The sequence below is a fragment of the Electrophorus electricus genome, chromosome 21 (genome assembly GCF_041902795.1).
Source record: "Electrophorus electricus isolate QZ-2024a chromosome 21, ASM4190279v1, whole genome shotgun sequence".
NCBI lineage: Eukaryota > Metazoa > Chordata > Actinopteri > Gymnotiformes > Gymnotidae > Electrophorus > Electrophorus electricus.
Window position 1 is genome coordinate 7,787,418 of NC_137517.1, and position 17,363 is coordinate 7,804,780.

General features: G+C 49.8%; 1 protein-coding gene across 11 annotated transcripts in view; it reads right to left on the reverse strand.

Annotated features, from left to right (window-relative positions):
• Positions 1-306: 306 nt before the first annotated feature.
• Positions 307-17,363, reverse strand: part of plekhg5b (pleckstrin homology domain containing, family G (with RhoGef domain) member 5b) — a 43,708-nt gene continuing 26,651 nt past the window's right edge. For 8 of the 11 annotated variants that reach the window (XM_081704761.1, XM_081704760.1, XM_081704759.1 and 5 more), the window contains 16 exons: positions 16,986-17,077; positions 16,603-16,739; positions 15,356-15,522; positions 6,669-6,845; positions 5,777-5,938; positions 5,567-5,662; positions 5,078-5,278; positions 4,863-4,973; positions 4,619-4,768; positions 4,176-4,313; positions 3,932-4,051; positions 3,691-3,823; positions 3,424-3,539; positions 3,099-3,256; positions 1,923-2,903; positions 307-1,668 (listed from right to left, as the gene is read on the reverse strand). In XM_081704761.1, coding sequence (XP_081560887.1) covers positions 1,659-1,668; positions 1,923-2,903; positions 3,099-3,256; positions 3,424-3,539; positions 3,691-3,823; positions 3,932-4,051; positions 4,176-4,313; positions 4,619-4,768; positions 4,863-4,973; positions 5,078-5,278; positions 5,567-5,662; positions 5,777-5,938; positions 6,669-6,845; positions 15,356-15,522; positions 16,603-16,739; positions 16,986-17,077 — 2,949 coding nt within the window. In that variant the 3' untranslated portion in view covers positions 307-1,658. Of the gene's footprint in view, positions 1,669-1,918; positions 2,904-3,098; positions 3,257-3,423; positions 3,540-3,690; positions 3,824-3,931; positions 4,052-4,175; positions 4,314-4,618; positions 4,769-4,862; positions 4,974-5,077; positions 5,279-5,566; positions 5,663-5,776; positions 5,939-6,668; positions 6,846-15,355; positions 15,523-16,602; positions 16,740-16,985; positions 17,078-17,363 lie in introns of those variants that run through there. The other 3 variants (XM_027008293.3, XM_027008287.3, XM_081704765.1) reach the window with 2 other exon arrangements.

The following is a 17,363-nucleotide window of genomic DNA, read 5'->3' on the forward strand; positions in this document are numbered from 1 at the left end:
GCAAACGTCTGTAGTGAACCCTGTAGAGTGAAGTCTAGTTTTCTCAATGATGTAAAAAGACACTTTAGTAGCTGCTAAAGTTTCTTTAGTGTAATGCTAAGAAGCCAAAGGATGGGAACGGCTACCTTAGAGGCTTCTCACTGCTCCACTGGCAATAGATGAGTTCCATTATACTTTAATCTCTATGCCTGGGATGCAAATCCAAGTAATCACTTCTTATATTCTGCAGTTGTTTCAGATCACCTGTTCGTTTTTTTTTTAAGCAGTAAAGGGGTCTACAAGCAAGGTCACTGAGGATGAATAAGCTTCACACACACACACACACACACACACACACACACACACACACACACACACACACACACACACACACACACACACAGAGAGAGAGAGAGAGCTTTACACCCAAGTTAACTTGGTGGAAGAACAGGGCTTTAAACCTAAATTAAGGAACTTAGCTGAGGAACAGCGCTTTAAACCCAAGTTAAGGAACTTAGCTGAGTAACAACACTTTAAACCCAAGTTAAGGAACTTAGCTGAGGAACAGCGCTTTAAACCCAAGTTAAGGAACTTAGCTGAGGAACAGCGCTTTAAACCCAAGTTAAGGAACTTAGCTGAGGAACAGTGCTTTAAACCCAAGTTAAGGAACTTAGCTGAGGAACAGCGCTTTAAACCCAAGTAACTAATATGGTCCTCAAGTTCTTTGTTGCTTATATTTAGAGTTCATCTACCTTGCCATCTGAAATACCATTCAAATAGTTTTTACTTTGGTTTAGTTCGTAGGTTAAGTCAACATTTGATGCTCACATGCACATGCACAAGCACATGCACGTATGCTTGCACATGCATGCACGCACAAAGTATTGGTCAACACGGATTTCTTTCAATTACATGAACTGTGCATCTGCAGACCGAGCCCCAACTCAAACAGGCAGATCCAACAAGGCTTTCTGGCCTTTGTGTAAATGAGGGACCATCAGTGCCTTTGAGAACTGTGGGGAGTTTGCGCTCTCCGTAACCCTCAATACCTCGTGGGAGGTCCATGGAGAGGGGTCAGCTGGAGCCTGCCCTGAGCTGACTCCTTTAGAGGCCACAAGCGTGAGGGCACGGGCGCATGCGCGCCAGCTCCGTTACCCACAGACACCAAAATGAAACGCCAAGCGGGTGGGGTCCTCACACGGAACACCAGTGAGGAAAGAAGGAACAAAGCCCCTTGAAGGGAGAGTCACTGCCGAGCTTCTCAAAGCAGTAGTGATGGGAAGTCCAGGGAGATGCAGCGTGCGCTCCAACCGCATGCTCTGCCACTTTTCTTTTCATTCTGATTCCATATCAACCATCCTTCTGTCTTCCAAAACGGCCGATCAGCTCCAAGTGCACAAAATGGGACAGACCTTGGCATGAAACTTGACCACTTTCCTAAGAAAGTGTCAGTCAGTATCTGCTTTACCTGAAAGTTTAGCCACCCACCTGCCCCCAACAAAGTTACTTGTGATACAAAGTGCAAAGAGTCCTCGAGAGCGTGCCTCAGCCCCGCCGGATTTGGGGTGGGAGTGGCGATGACAGCAGGAGAGTACACTAGTCAGAGGGCATTCGTGCGGGGGGAGTTCAGTCCTGTGGGGTGACGTGGGCATCGTCAGCGTCAGGTGGAGCGTCCAAGGCTACACCTCCCTACGGACAAACACAGAGTCAAAGTCAGAAAGTCAGCAAGTGAAGGGAATTTTGGTAAACACTGAGTGACTTTTTATAATGACTGTAATATGACATCTGAGAGGGTATTTTATCTACTACTACATCTGAAGCAATTTTACCACAGACCACACATCAGAACACAATTTAAATACGAAACGTATTAAAGGGCAAACGATTTGTATTTTAAATGTTCAACGGCAAGCTGAACTCTTGGAGGCACGCGTGGGACTCACGAGGCTGTGAGGGTGGAGTTGAGCACCAGTGTGGTTCGGATTCTGCACAGCTGCGCCATGGTCAGCTTCTTCTTCTGCTGCGGCGAACTCTTTCCGCAACCCCTGTCCTCCTCCGACGCGCTGCAGCTCCCCTCCGCATCCGAGCAGCCATAGCTCATTTGGCCCCTCTTGTAGTCGCCCCTGGCACGGCGCAGAGTGTCCGCCAGCAAGGTGGCGGGAAGGCTGTGCGACAGCTGGCAGCTTTCCTCTTTCTCCATGTCTGGCAGGGGCGCCTCCACCTTGTGCCCTGCGCTGCTTGGGATCAGTTCGCACAGGCTCCTGCTATGCCCCAGCCCACCGTCCGGCCACTGGGGGCTCACCCGGGCAGGCTCGGTGTCGGCGCGTGCCAAGGGGCGACTGCCGTTGCCACTGACGCACTGCAGCAGGTTGTCCTCCGAGCGGCACTTGAACGCCAACCTCTGGAGGCAGGGCAGGCGGAGCTGCACGGGCGCGCGCCGACGCGGCTTCAGGTGGCGCGCGGGCGAGAGCAGCGAGCAAGGAGAGCCCCTGTTCTCTGCCCCCTCCTCCTCCTCCTCCTCCTCCTCCTCCTCCTGGTCCTGGTCCTCCAGCTCCTCCAGCTCCTCCCCTCGGTCGCCTCCTCTTTCTCTCTCTCCCTCCTCCTCGTCCTCCCCTCCTCCCCCCGTGCCCACCGACACTTCCTCCTCGCTGGTGGCCGTCAGCGTCTGCATCTCCAGCAAGGACTCGGGCGAGAGCGTTCCGTAGGCACTGTCCACGGACACGGAGCGGCGCTCCGAGCTCTGCGGCAGGGGGTCGGCCTCGCCCGCGCCCTGGGCCTTCTGTGAGCCCGGGGCCACGGGGCTGCCGTCGGGAAGGGGCATCGGGGTCACAACGGGGTCGGCCTGCAGAGTGGACGAATCCAAGCACGCTTCCGACTCGTCTGCGTCCATCACTGAAAGCGTCTCGGTGGAGCCATCCGAGCTTCTGAAAGTGGAGTAGAAGGAAAAAATTAAGAAAAAAAACCCAAAACACACACCGTCCAATCTCAGCATTAGGTGCAGGACCATAAGCCCATGAATAACCAGACAGCTTTAACCTGTATAATCCTGTCTGTTAGAGTATGCAGGGACAAGGCTGATCCTGGGTCAGTTTTCTAAGCGGATTTAAAGGAACGTGTACCCCGTGTGATGCTGCTCTTTGTTCTGGAGCCGTGGGGAGCTGGCGGTGGAGGTGCAGCTCTCTTCGCCTCGCTCGTCCTCCTCCCCGTCCTCTAGCCTCTGCCTCAGTCTGGCCCTCCGACGGCGGCCCTCCTCTGACCGCAGACGCTGTAGCTGGCTCTGGAATAACAAAAACAAACACAGCCATGCAGTCAGTCAGGAGGTCTGCTCTGCCACCCACGAACCTGCGAAGAGCACGCTCAGCACGGGCCTGAGAGCCACGAGGCGAACCCATGCAATCGAGAGAAAATCCACGCCTATAGTCTTTCGTGACTGAAGGCACAAACCTGTGCACTGGAGAGTGCATCTATCCAGCTTCTCCCCTGGGGGGCGCTGTTGGCCTGGAACGAGTAGGCAGCCACAGCACTTTTGAACTCGTTGAGGTAAATGAGGACGAAAGAGCCTGTGTGGAGAACAGCAAACATAAAGGCGACGTTGGAGAATGAATGACCACTTTACCATTGGAACTGATCTGGATCTGAATGTTGTGGCTCAGTGAATAAACCATCATTAATGAAAGTGGTAAACAACAACAACAATTAACAGTCACCAACCTGGGTCTTTCAGTTCCCTGCACACAACGTTCTGAACAAGGAGGGGTGGTCTGATCACTTTCACCTTCTCGACGCGCTTGACTGGTTTAGTGACGAGCAGGAGGTCGGTAAATAGGAAGCAGTAAACGTCCATCTGCAGAGCACACAGCAGGTCAGCAGGGGGGCACGCTTGCCTTTGCCCCGAGCTCGGGGTTGTTTAGAGGGGTCACTGAAAAGATTGCTCGGAAAGTGGCGCCATTACCCGGCTGTCTTTGCCTTCTTTCATGCGCAGCGCCCCCTCCAGGTGGAGCTGTCTAGTCTCCTCCGGAGAGGTGTCAATCATAGGAGCCATCAGGTCAATGTGGTTGAACTCTCTCAGGATCTGAGAGCAGAGAAGTGAAGTGTGAACGCTTAAAAACGCTGCTAATGAAATGAAATGGATGAACACAGCACGGTGATGAACGCGGTGCTCTCGGTCAGGTTCTTGGACGGGAAGGAGATCTCACCCTCTCCACCTCCTCGGTGCCGCCCTCCACCGCCTCGTAGCTCTCCACGCGAGCCGAAATGGCTGCCAGCTTCTGCTGCTCCTGCTTCTGCTGCATCTGAGTGTCCACGCTGTTGATGAAGCTATCCACACACGCCAGCTGTGCAGCACGCGCACACACACACACACACACACACACACACACACACACACACACACACTTCTTCAATAGTGTAAAAACTATACTAATATCTAGAGACTCTTACACAACGCTATAAATGAGGGATGCCTGATTTTTGGAGGACCAGCCACTCCACTGTCCTTTGATGATTTCCACGCTCACACACACCTAAACCAGCAGCTGTTAGGAGGCAGCTTTGGCAGATGTGTGGGAGCGGGGACATCAGCAGACGGGGGGTGGGGTGGGGTGTGTGTAGTGGGCCGCACAGGCTCCGTCTCCCTCACCATGCTGAGCAGGGCGTCTTTGGCGGCAGGCTCGTCCGTCTTCTTCAGGATGGTCTTGAGCAGCAGTGGGTACTTGGTGAGCCTCTGGTGTGGCTTCACCAGCATGTCGGCCAGCTTCAGCCTGGCGCACTGCTTGTTGCCCTCGGCCCACTGTGCACAGGAGACGAGAGGCGCTTCAGCTCAGCCGGGGTTCAAACGAGGGGTCAGGCAGGAAAGCGCAGAGGCGGAGCGGGAGGGGACTCACCGTGATGTAGATTCTGAAGAGCTCGTTGTCCCGTAGCTGGCTGCGCATGTACTCCATGCATCGCTCCTCCTCCATGCAGTAACGTAAGTAGGGCTGGAACCGTGAGCCAAACTGCGCGAGTGCACACAAACACACACCCCACCGCTAAGACGGACGAACGGACGGGCGGACGTGTATATGCGTGTCTAAAGGTGTGGTGACAGGGTTAAACTCACCGTCTGGAAGCCCTGTAGCAGGTGCATGGGGTCCAGGAGGCTGCGGTCTCTCCGCGCTCGCTCCAGTACCGGTTCCATGACCTGGACCCACAGTGTGGCATGCACACGCACCAGGTCCTGGATGTTGCTGAAGAGTTTGCCTGGCTCCACCTCGCTCAGCAGTCCACAGTCCTGCAGGTGCAGCAGGCCACATAGGAACAGCTGCGGACACACACACACACACACACACACACACACACACACACACACACACACACACACACACACACACACACACACACACACATCAAACACTTTGCTTACACTGCCCAAGAAGTGTCAGCATGACTTGGCATAGCTGAAAGAGTTCAAAGCAGGGAAAAAAAAAAACCCCCAAAAAAAAAATTGCTGAGGTCTGATCTGTCCATAAATCTACCCCAAGAGTCATTTTACACAGTAGATTATGCAGACTGGGAGAAAGGAATGATCCAGTGGAAGACGCTGACTTACATCAGTGATGACCTTGAGCTTCTTGATGTAGGTGGCCTCGGTGTGGATCAGCTCCCATATCGCCTCCTGCTGGTGGACCTGCCGCCGGCTCAGAGTCTACAACACATCACCGCATCCATTTAGCCAGGCATACGAAGGACGAATGTTTGTGCGTATGTGTGCGTGCAAGTTGAGTGTGTGTGTGTGTGAGAGAGACGGAGAGTGCACCACCTCTGGATTCTCCAGGAGCTGCTGCCAGCTGTCCTCCAACGTCAGACCTGGCTCCTCATCGTCCTCCTCCCAGGAGTCCTGGTGGAAGGACGACACCTTGGGCAAGCCGTTGTACGTGTAGAACTGGAGTCGGTTGTTAAGCAGCTCCACCCGGTCCAGCTCCTGCTCCCCACACACACACACACACACACACACACACACACACACACACACACACACACACACACACACACAGGGAGAAACACCAGTAGTTACCCACTGTATACATCAAATGTAAATGACTCCATGTGATCCATCACAGTTTCCACACAACAGGGCCCATCTCATTACCGCGTCACGCGTCTAGCTGGCTGGACAAGCCCAGATAGACAAAGACCTCCTCTGTGCTTTACCATGCCTTACAAGCACTTACAAGAGCTTTTCTTTAACACATCAATCAATCCTGGCCTGCTGTGAACACACTCTTCTGAGGAGCTGCAGCTGATCACACCAATGTCCTTCCAGAGGACTGGACACTTACAAAAGAAAGCGTCAGTTGAGGTGGACGCACACAGACAACAGAGCGGCGAAACAAAGCCGATAAAGTGACAGAAGGCGGCCCTGGCCCGCTCCTGCATGGAGGTCAGGGGTCTCGCCAAAACGGGATGGCGGTTCCTCTGCAAAGGGGGTTGCTGGAGAACAAGCTAAGCACGAGTGACAGCTGAGAGTCGGCTACCCCTGCTCGCACGTCTGCTATGGGCCTGTGCTTGGGGCTGGTGGGGCTGTGTCAGAGCTGTAGAAAGATTTCCAGGAAACCGAAAGCGACAGCGGTCCTGGGAGTTACAGCTTAGTAAATGAGCTGTATAGCTTCCGGTCTGTGCACTAGCATTAGCGGAAGCATGGAAATCCCCACCTTGCCCGCTCCCGAGGGGAAGAAGAAGCCACTGAAGCGGCTGGCCGGACGGTTCTTGGGAACGCCGAGAGGCGCCACGGAGGGCAGGGAGCCCCCGAGCTGAGCCAAGGAGTCTGGGGACGGGATGCTGGCATCACCCAGGAATTCCATCATGTTCTTGCGCCGACGCGCCTGACCCTGTTTGGGGTAGGGGGGAGAGAGAGAGAGAGAGAGCTATGAGTGTGATTATGACAGTAAAGGATGACGCATAGTCACAAAGTTGGTCACATGGGTTTCAGGAAAGATGGGTACAGGAGAGAGAAACAGGAAAGGGAGGGAGAGAAATGGACAGGTTGCCAGACATTCAGAACTACAGATCAACAAGGACAGCAAAAAGAAAGAAAGAAAAAAAAAACATGGAGGGGATATAAGCAGAGAACAAATATTCATCTTGCATTATTCAGCTGGCGGGCTGAATTGGATAGGGGTTCTAGTAAACCGTGAACAATGGGGAGCTGCAGAATCGTAAAGCATGTTGACACAGTACTGCAAACTAGCACTAAACCTATTACAGCATCTTCAGGGGAAAAGTTGCATTCTGACACAAATCGACAATGGTCCCCTATTGTACCCAGATTGCACTGATCATCTATCATGACATACAGCCCCCCCCCCCACCCCACCCCACCCCCCCCCCCACACACACACACACACCGTGTTAATTTGCTTTATGACAGCTGGTGCGCTGAATGAACTGTGGCTACTGTCATTGGCATTTTCCAAGCGTCCACGAGATGAGCGGCAAACCTCTCTATCCACAGCACAGGAACTGTGTTCCCCAAATTCCTGTCCCCTACTAAAGACCCTGGAACATTCCAAGGATTGTGAGGAATTACATGGGTCAGGATACAAAACAGGAAACCGGCTTAGGGGGCGGGGGGAGGTCCACACGTACAAAAACACCATACTCCATATGGAATCGTCTGTGCTGGGCTATGCGCTCGATGCTTGGCACATGCATGACAAACAAGCTCACTGATCTCACGTTTTCAAACAGACAGCAGCATCATGAACGTACAGCTCCTGAACAACACAGGTGATGTCTACCTGCTCAGAGGCCCCGGGAAGAAGCTGTGGACATTCAGTACTGCGAGAGAGGCAATACACCCTATTATTTTCTAACTTCCAACGGGTTCTCCACGAGTCTGTTTACAGTAAACTACATTAGTGGTATGCCCTGCTGAATTTAGTGGTTGGCTCAATCAAATCCTTGTTATAAACAAACATTCTTGTGAAACAGCTTGTCCAATAATATACAAATGAAAGCAATACTGGGAGGATTGGAGGCGGTGGTAGATGAGGGGATTTCTAAGGAATCTGGAGCAAGAGGATGATGACAGGAAGTGTCCCTACTCCAAGGAGGAAGGAAAGCAAGAACCCCTAATGAGTTACAGATACTACTACAATTCACACAAATGGAGCGGTATTTAAAAATAAATAGGTTATTTAAAAATATATACATCTAGATCAAATGACTAAATCTGGTCAATAAAAACCAGAACTTGAAAACAATCTGGTTTTCAGTGCTTGAAAAAAGTTCTTACACAGTCAAGCAAGACTTTTGCAATCAAGAATGAAATGATTTTATACAAAATAATAGTAAACAGAAGTCGTCTTCAGGGGAGAAAGCGCTGAGACACCTCGACATCGTTATCAACTCAATCACGTGACTGCAGTCGATGCTTTCCAAACCTGTGCTTCAGACCAGAAAATTCACCGTCTGCTGAAAACCGGAATGACAAGTAGTAAATCATAGATACACACGAGGATTACCAGGGAATTAGCGATACTCACTGTGGAAGCAAGAGTCATGGGAAAAGTGAGGAAGACCATTGTAATCCTTCAGCTGGCCTGGCAGAGCCAGCTGTTTCTCTCTCTCTCTCTCTCTCTCTCTCTTTCCTATCCCCCTCTTTCCCTCCACATGGGTATGGTACCACTCCAGCAGCTGCAAGGGTAGAGACTGCCTACATTGCTACAAGGGACCACCTTAATGTCATGGCAACAAACAAGATCCTGTCCCATTGTGTGGGAGCAGGAAGAAAGGGGAGTGGCTAAAGGATGGCAGGAGGCTAATCTGCATATGTAGGAAGAGCCAATGGGCAGCGTCTCAGTAAAACATTCTTCTACCTCAGTGATACCAACTGTTTATTTAGAGGCTTTTGTATTGTTAGGACTCCTTGAACAATGGCCTTCACATCCCCTTCTCGAGGGGAGTGGGATTCGTTTCTAAATGAAAAGCACCAATGACCTCTGATTGTCAACAAAAGATACGACACCTGTTATACAAGGCTGATACGGCCCCCGACACCCCTCTGTTAAACACGGCTGATACGGCCCCCGATACCCCTCTGTTAAACACGGCTGATACGGCCCCCGATACCCCTCTGTTAAACATGGCTGATACGGCCCCCGACACCCCTCTGTTAAATATGGCTGATACGGCCCCCCCGACACCCCTCTGTTAAACATGGCTGGTACGGCCCCCGACACCCCTCTGTTAAACATGGCTGATACATCCCCCGATACCCCTCTGTTAAACATGGCTGGTACGGCCCCCGACACCCCTCTGTTAAACATGGCTGATACGGCCCCCGACACCCCTCTGCCACTGTCCTGTGTTTACCTCTTGGACTATAAGACTTGCATGAAATGGTCTGTGTGTTTTATTTTTAAGTGCCTCTTACAGTCAAACAAATTTTCTGTGGAGGCTTAAACTAACACCTAGTCCTAAAGATGGAATGTAATGGACAACGATTTATGAGTTTGATTCCTTCACAGTATGTCCAAGTCTTGTTTAACAATACATTTCAATGTAGAGTTATTTAAACATCCATAGTAAATTAAATGAAACTATGCCATGGTGAAAATGACATTGGTGGGTATGTGGGTGTGTGAAAGAGTGAGAGAGAATAAAAAACACCTCAGTAAAGCAGGCAGACCTCGTCAATCTTCACAGGGAGGTGTCCTCTGCTTGAGGCAAAGGGGAAACCCCACTCTACATGACAGTTGCTTTACTGAACTTTCCTGTACTTGACATCTGCACATAAATAATGAAACTAAAGCTTTCCGGGAACATGGAAGTAATATTGTACTTTTGACTTCCTTCTAATCTCGTGAATCGCTGACTTGGAATGCTTTACACTGCTCCGGGACCTAAATCACAACATTAAGTCATCCAGTTCCTTTACCAAAATACAGCAGAACTATGTGGATCTCTCGGACCAATACCCTGGCAGCAGTGGGACGCACAGCGGGAACCTCAAAGATCCGGTGGGAATGTTGACAGCGACGGATCTGATCGGCACACTTGCTCATAGATCTTTTCAGGTTCAGTAACTTACCATTTATACCAAGATGCTGGTGAAATGCTGGCGTGTCTGTTTAGCAATACTAAAACTTACAGCAGTGCTGGACACACTGTAAGACTCAAAGTCTGGCCTGCTCGTACAATAAAGATGAAACGGTCCTTGATCAGCCTTTGATTAATGATGGGGAAACAGCAGGGTGTTAAACACCCACCCCACCCCCACAATCTCACGTGTCAGGATGTGAGATCATATAAATCATGTGAAATGTACACAGCATGCACAGACACAGGACATGGAAGATCTGGAGAATGTGGCTTAAGGACGCATGAGAGAAAGGTAGAACAAAAATAACTAGAATCAAAAGACATGAATCGAGCGAAAGGCAAACAAGTTTGTGCTTCTCATGTTCCCTTACTGGCCCTCGTATGCCTAGCCTTGCCTGTCGACGAGGGCCAGGTCCCAGGGCTGGGTCCACACACTGGCTCACCTCCATCACCGCGCTGCTCGTCATAGCGTACGGGTGGAATAAAAAGCCATTGAGACTTCAGCACAGCAGATTAATCAGTGATCAAAAACAGCGACGACCCGGAGTCTTATCTCAGGACACCGATAAGGCTGCCCGTCACACAGAAAGCCCCAGGCCCGGTCATCAGTCGAAGCAGGGCTACTTCAGCTTTTCCACTGCATGCAAATTCTATTTCCATTACGCACTGTCTAGCGTTAAGCGAGCTGACGTCTACACATACGTTTCCAAAACGTACACCGAACCGAGCAACCCGAACTTCCACAAAAGATGACAAAAAGATAGCCTGCTGAAACCGGGTCACGCAACGGATCGATAACTGGCATAATGAAAGGTTAGAACACCATTTTTACAAGCAAGCTTGAAACCAAAACAATTTCACGTGATAAAGGTTGCCGCCACTTTCAAGCAAAACGCTACGCTTTAGCAAACCAGTTCTTTGCCCAGATCGAGCCAGTCAGTGATCTGTGCCGTTCCCCAGGGTCCTTCGCTAGGAGCCCAGCCTTACCTGACACGGGGCGGACGGCTTCTGCTGCCCCGGCTCCGACAGGTTCTCGGGTACCATGCTCAGCAAGTCCCAACTGTGCCAGGAGGTGAGGCGTCCGAAACGCACCATCGGCCCACCGGCCACCAGTCGAGGAGCTCTCTGCCAAGCCCCGGCTCTCAGCTCTCTCTGACGCCCTCAAAGTGGAGTGCACCCAGCGTATGCTCAGACTGGGAGGGACGGTAGTCATACACTAGCTCCGCGTCGCTTCGGATGGCGCCGACCAAGCCACAGGGAAAGAGAGGTGGAAAGGCACCAACACGGAGTTGCTTCTGCAGCTACTGAGCCGCTCTGAGAGAGAGCATGACGCTATTAACACTGCAGATCTGTAGTACGCTGTACACTCCTCCCACCACAGCATGCATGTGCACGGCCACCCCCTTCCCCCCCAATACACACAGACACACATATTTACACACAAAGTTACAATGCCCCGCTGGAAACCACCATCTATCTGCACATCAAAAACTGCAGATACACAGCACACACAGCTGGGGAAACCTTCCACTGGAGAAAAGGAACTATCTGCTCAACAATTCAAACTTTCAGGAAACAAACGACTTCCATCAGATAAAACACAGTAGCACAGGCTTATTGCTTTAGGTGTTATTCATCTTAAAGTGGGAAAAGCAACGTACACAATCATCATCATCATCATTATCATCTGTAGCTGATTAAACTTGCTCTGATTTAAGCACGTGAGTATTCAATACCGCATACAGTGTCAAATTATCTACGTGTTGCAAAATTAAAATGATTTTTCAGTCACTTATCACAAACAGAGCTTTTTTTTAAATCACAGCAATTAGCTTCATCAGTAAAGCAATCAAGAAAAAGATAAGTCTGCGTTTTGCAAGTTGTGTATTCTCGCTGGTCCCCATTGTCTCCAACACAGGGGGTTGATAGCCTGAAACTAACTGCATAATAATCTGGTTAGCCTCAGTGCAAATCAGAACATCAATCAGGCCTGCACCCAGGGGGAGGGGCACATGAAAGCAGTGAGTGCGCTTTGTGGGGAACTACAGCGGTGTGAATAAGTGATAAGTACCACGTGTGGGCTTCCTTTCTTCTGTCGGCAGGCATCGCAGGCCTGGCTAGAATCAATACAAACACAGACTGTGGGATCCGCCGAGCAGACAGAGTGACCGTTTCAAAAGAAAAGTTCAGTTCTAAAAGAGGCAAAGAAAACAACTAAAGAAAAACAGCCTGTTGGGTCCATAAATGCCCATGGGGCCTACAGAAAAATGTAGGAACACATTACATCTTCTGTTTGGAAGAGGGTTAAATTAATAGTGTGCCGAAATGAGATCAGCCTGCTGTAACGAAGGCTAAAGGCAGCCACCCTATCCGGGACTCGAACCCAGGAGGCAAACTTGAGCTATGACCACTGGAATTTGATAGGATACGAACCCCGTCCTTCGGTGTCTGGATTCTGCCGGTGGTTTTTCCCAGCGTAGCCCCCACCGAAGGCCCCGGCTGTTCAGCGGGTGTTCCGCTTCGGTGGCGGAACAGCCTGAGACAGCACAACATCCCTCTCGCCTTAAAGCCCAGCCATTGCCGGCTTCCGCTCGCCTAAACATGACTGCCCCTTCTCCACCACAGTAAATGGATCTTTTTTTTTTTTTTTTCTTGGAAGAACTTTTGGCAAAATATCACTATCAAACCTGTGATTACTGGTATTTCATATAAATGTTATTTCTTATATGACACTGGCATGCTTTGTGTAACCCATGTAACTTCCTTAGGGGTAACGAGAGACGTCTTTGTTATGAGGACTCCTGAGATCAGGGTCTTTGCTGGGTCATCACCTTGCAAACACACATGTTCATGTACTCTCCGCTAGATCATGGTGATATGTTCCCCTCTGTCATACAGCCTACTCCCCCGAGGGCAAACTAGTGCCTATGATGTGATTTTTCCTGCCATTGTGCAACAAGCTCATCTCTGTGTCAGACAGGTAAACAGTTCAGGCCCGAGGGTGAGAACGGTCCAGCAGCGTGCGCGCTAACACCCACACAGGCACGTCCACGAAGGCCGTTCCCTGTGAGAAGAAAGAGCCAGATATGACACAACTGGAGTCCTGCATGAGACATCGCGGGAAGTCCCAGGAAGGGCCCGACGCATGCAAGTATTGCGTCATTGTGACTGGTAGTGTCTGCACATTGAGCCATGTACAGACATGGGAGAGATGAACCTGAGCAGTGTGTACCAAGATCATAGAGGAAGAAGCGTCAGAACATGGACGCGGCTTTTACCAGAAAACCTACAATTGCGAGACATTTGTCTTTTAGTTACTCCGGCGGGGGGGGGGGGGTGATTACATCAAACCGTAAAGCTCAAAAGGTCATCACAAGAGCAGGGCAGATATGAGGGCAGGAGAGCAGGAGCAGTGGCCTCGTTTGTAGACCCCCTCCGCCCCGATTGATCCACGGGCGCTTTTATTGTAAAGGTCAGGCCTTGGCGACAGGGAGCGAGACCCAGCTGGGAGGACGCTGCTCAGCGGGTGAAGCGTGGTCCGAACAGCGGGCGAGGCCCAGCAGCGGATTGTCATGTTGGGAGGTGCATGGAGGGTGGATGGGTGGTGGAGGGAGATGGAGGGAGGTATGAGGAAAGCCAGCCCGGAGCACCTCCTCACTGTGGTTAGCCTACTGGCAAAACTACAATGGTGAAAGTTATGAAAACGCTCAAAACTGGATCATATTATCGCATCCATTAAAAGCTGGAAATTTAGCCTTGAGGTTCTAATTATACTTTAGCTCCGCTTAGAGAAAGGCTGGTGATGGAATGCTATTTGCATGCAGCCGTAGAGTTATATTCATAACGGCATCAAAGAACAATGCGGAACATCTTTCAGGAGGAAAGACGGGGTGGATGGAATGCTGGGATCCGGCCTGGACTACTGGGACGGAAATGCGCCGTGTTCCATCTTCAGGCAGATTTGTGAACCTGTCTGCTTGTTCCCCAACAGCTGCACAGGAGGAATATTCAAATTGGCTTCACTCTAAATGGGTTGGAGCACAGTGGTCACCTTTAGGAGGTGTGAAGCAGAGTTCAAACCAGGTCACAGCCAAGAGATAACTCCATCCCATTTCCTGAGGCAGGGGATGCACTGCGGTGCACACTTGTGGACAAACGGGCAACTGCACTTGTTGGCACCCCTCAGGCAGTAACGTTGGACTCTGAAGTGCCCCCCCATCATCAAAGCCTACCTATAATAACTACAGAGGGGCTGACTTCACAAACAAAATGTTCCCACTTTGCATTAAAGTAATTTCTCTTTTACAGAGATCCAAGTGCTCATCATAAATTTCAACTTTCCAAGAAAACTCCAGACGGCTTTGGCTCAACGCTGGGTCTAAAGTCTCTCACCTGTGCTTTCTCCAAGAAAACTGGCCTGACAGTGGATTTGGGAGGCCAAAACCGCTTTCTACCCGCGTGTTAAGCGGAGAATAAGAGTGCATTTAAGCTGCAACGTGTACAGGCGTGTCCACGCGTTATGTAACTCTACAGAGACGTACGCAGTCCCGTGAGCCGTGGTGGAACGAGGACGAGTGCACGGCCTGAGAACGGAGTCTTGTGGTTTCACAGCTAATCCTCGCGGCCAAACCCGGAACGAAAGGCGGTGGGTATCGAGTATGGAGAACACGCCAGTTTGCCCGGGAGGCCGATGCAAACACACCACTGTTGGCACAGTGGGCCTGAACGTGCCAGGGAGCAGAATTTACCAACAGATTCCCGGACCGCAAACACTGAAGCTGAGCTGAAAATCCTTTGCTTAAAAGCAAAAAGGAGCATCATCTCAGCACAGAATGAGAAGGGGTAAAAGATTCCACGGTGATAAAATGCTACTCTACAGCAAGATAAAAATGGTAAAACAACTACAAATAATCTGAAACGGAGACAGAGTTCTTGCAATTTTAGCCCTGACAGCTTAAAAATAGTAATTGCGTGTATGCCCGCATGCATGCACGCACATTTATATTAATTTATATAAAACATTTTTTGAACACGTCTGTCCCTGTCAAGCCGTCAGGTTTGTGACCTCTTCGCTCAATACGGCAGACTAAGCACTTCCTCTCCCAGGGTGGCTTTTCCTGTTTGAAGCAATGAGGTCATATGCTTAACAGGAACAAACACTTGCTGAAAGGAGCCTAAGTCATCAACAGGAAAACCGTAGCACCAATGAAGCGTTAAAACCAGGTGAGACCGCCTCTCGTCAGACAGGGCCAAATGACCACATAGTGTGTGTGGGTGTGAAGGTGATGGTACTGACCAGGATGTCCACGTTGTCTTGGCGGGAAAGGGAGCCATGATCGACTTTGTCGTTGGTGGGGTTGAGGATATAGGGGCTGATCCCACTCGAGCTCTTTATGTTGGGCAGACTGAGGAAGCGCAAGTCTTTTACCCCCTGATCCACCTTCAACTCATCACCAGGACGAGCTGGAGCACGCACACGCACACACGCGCGCACACACACACACACACAAAAATCAATACAATACATTCAACCCAATCAACGTGCACAGCCTGAGACATCAGTAAATAATAAGTACTGAAACAAAACGAATCAATAAGTAATACTTTTACATAGGTAAGCAATAGTTAACAGGCAAACTCTTAAAAATCAAAACCTTGAAAATATTTCGGACTAGACTAGAAATTCATCTGCAAATCAAATGCAGTAAACATTTGTACTCAACATGAACATGCTGGGACTCTGACCAGATATGAGCCTTATTAGCCATCAGAAAGCAAAACAAGCTTTAATCCAAATACATACTTCCACACTAAACACAGGCATGCAAACAAGGCAAGTCTCTAAATACTCTAAATACTCACCACATCTCTCAGACGCTGGCATTTTTACCATTAACTGCACATGTTTATATCCACAAAAGCCTCTGTTAGTGCTGTATAGAAAGCTGAGGAACACGACTAGAGCTCTCAGAAGTCACCCTTGCGCAATCCGTACGAAGGCAAATTAGTCGGCTGTCCAAGTGGGCGATCAGAATCATTTAACTGTGTTTAAATCTCCTGTCTCACGTCAGCGACTGCAAATTACGCAGGCAGTGTCAAGACTAGAGCAAGTATGATGACTGTGGCGAGTGTGTGTGTGTGTGTGTGTGTGTGTGTGTGTGTGTGTGTGTGTGTGTATGAGCACGCGCACACAAACTTGGTGGAGTGCAAGACGAGGATTTGTTAAGAGGTTATTTGTCATAAAAGAGGCTTTGTGGTTGGAGCTGCCCAGTAGTCACAGAAAATACACACACACACACACACACACACACACACACACACACACACACACACACACACACACATATATACATAAAAATAGACATTACTATGATAGTACATGTGTGTGTGTGTGTGTGTAGGAGTGGAAATAGCAGTGTAATACACAAGACTTCCAAAGAAAGAGGTCAGAGAGAAGTCTGTCATGATCTGTGCAAGTGAAGTGCTTCTGAAGCTTACACACCCCCACCCACCCATTTAATAACGACGAGTTTCCCCTCTTACCTTTGACTTTAAGGTAGTGCCCTCCAAAAGGGTAAGCCTCAAAGTGGAGTGAGAGGGGAGTGTTCGACTGGTCTAGGAACAGGTCTACCCGCGACAACTCAATGCCCTTCCGCTCGAACACTGGTCCCAGTAGCTCTCTAAATGCAAGAATGGATGAAACCAATCAGAACGCTTTCCCTCCGACTCTCACGTTAAGCCTTTTACCCACAGGTGTTTCATAACGTGCAGTGTGAAAGGAGTTATACTGAAACTAAAGACGACTTCCTGGCAGACAGCTAGTCATGGATAGGCTGTAGTTGGTTGATCACTATCATGTACACTATCTGTTTGTAAATGTATTCACAAGAATGGCTCTATAATTGAAACTCTCCTCCCTCACTCACCTTAGTGTCTTCTTTTTCATGGCGGGAACAATCTCTGTATCTATGTCAACGTTCAGGTCAAACTTTAGGGTGAAGCATTCTTTACTGGGGTCCTGCAGGGGGTGACACAGCAGTTTAAAAAAAAGAAAAAGAAAAAAATAAAGATGATTAGTACGATTCAGCACAAATCAGCACGATTCTGTAAGATTCAGCAGCATGTGCCTCGGAAAGAAACAGAATGCTGTTGTTATCTCTGTAATGACGGGCTCGGATATCTCACTAAGGATCACATTTTGAGCCCAAGAAAGATGACTCAGATGCTGATGTCATTTCCTGTGTATTGGCCACATCAGTGTTTAATGGCCTCACCATGAATGACCAAGACTGACTTTCCCCAGG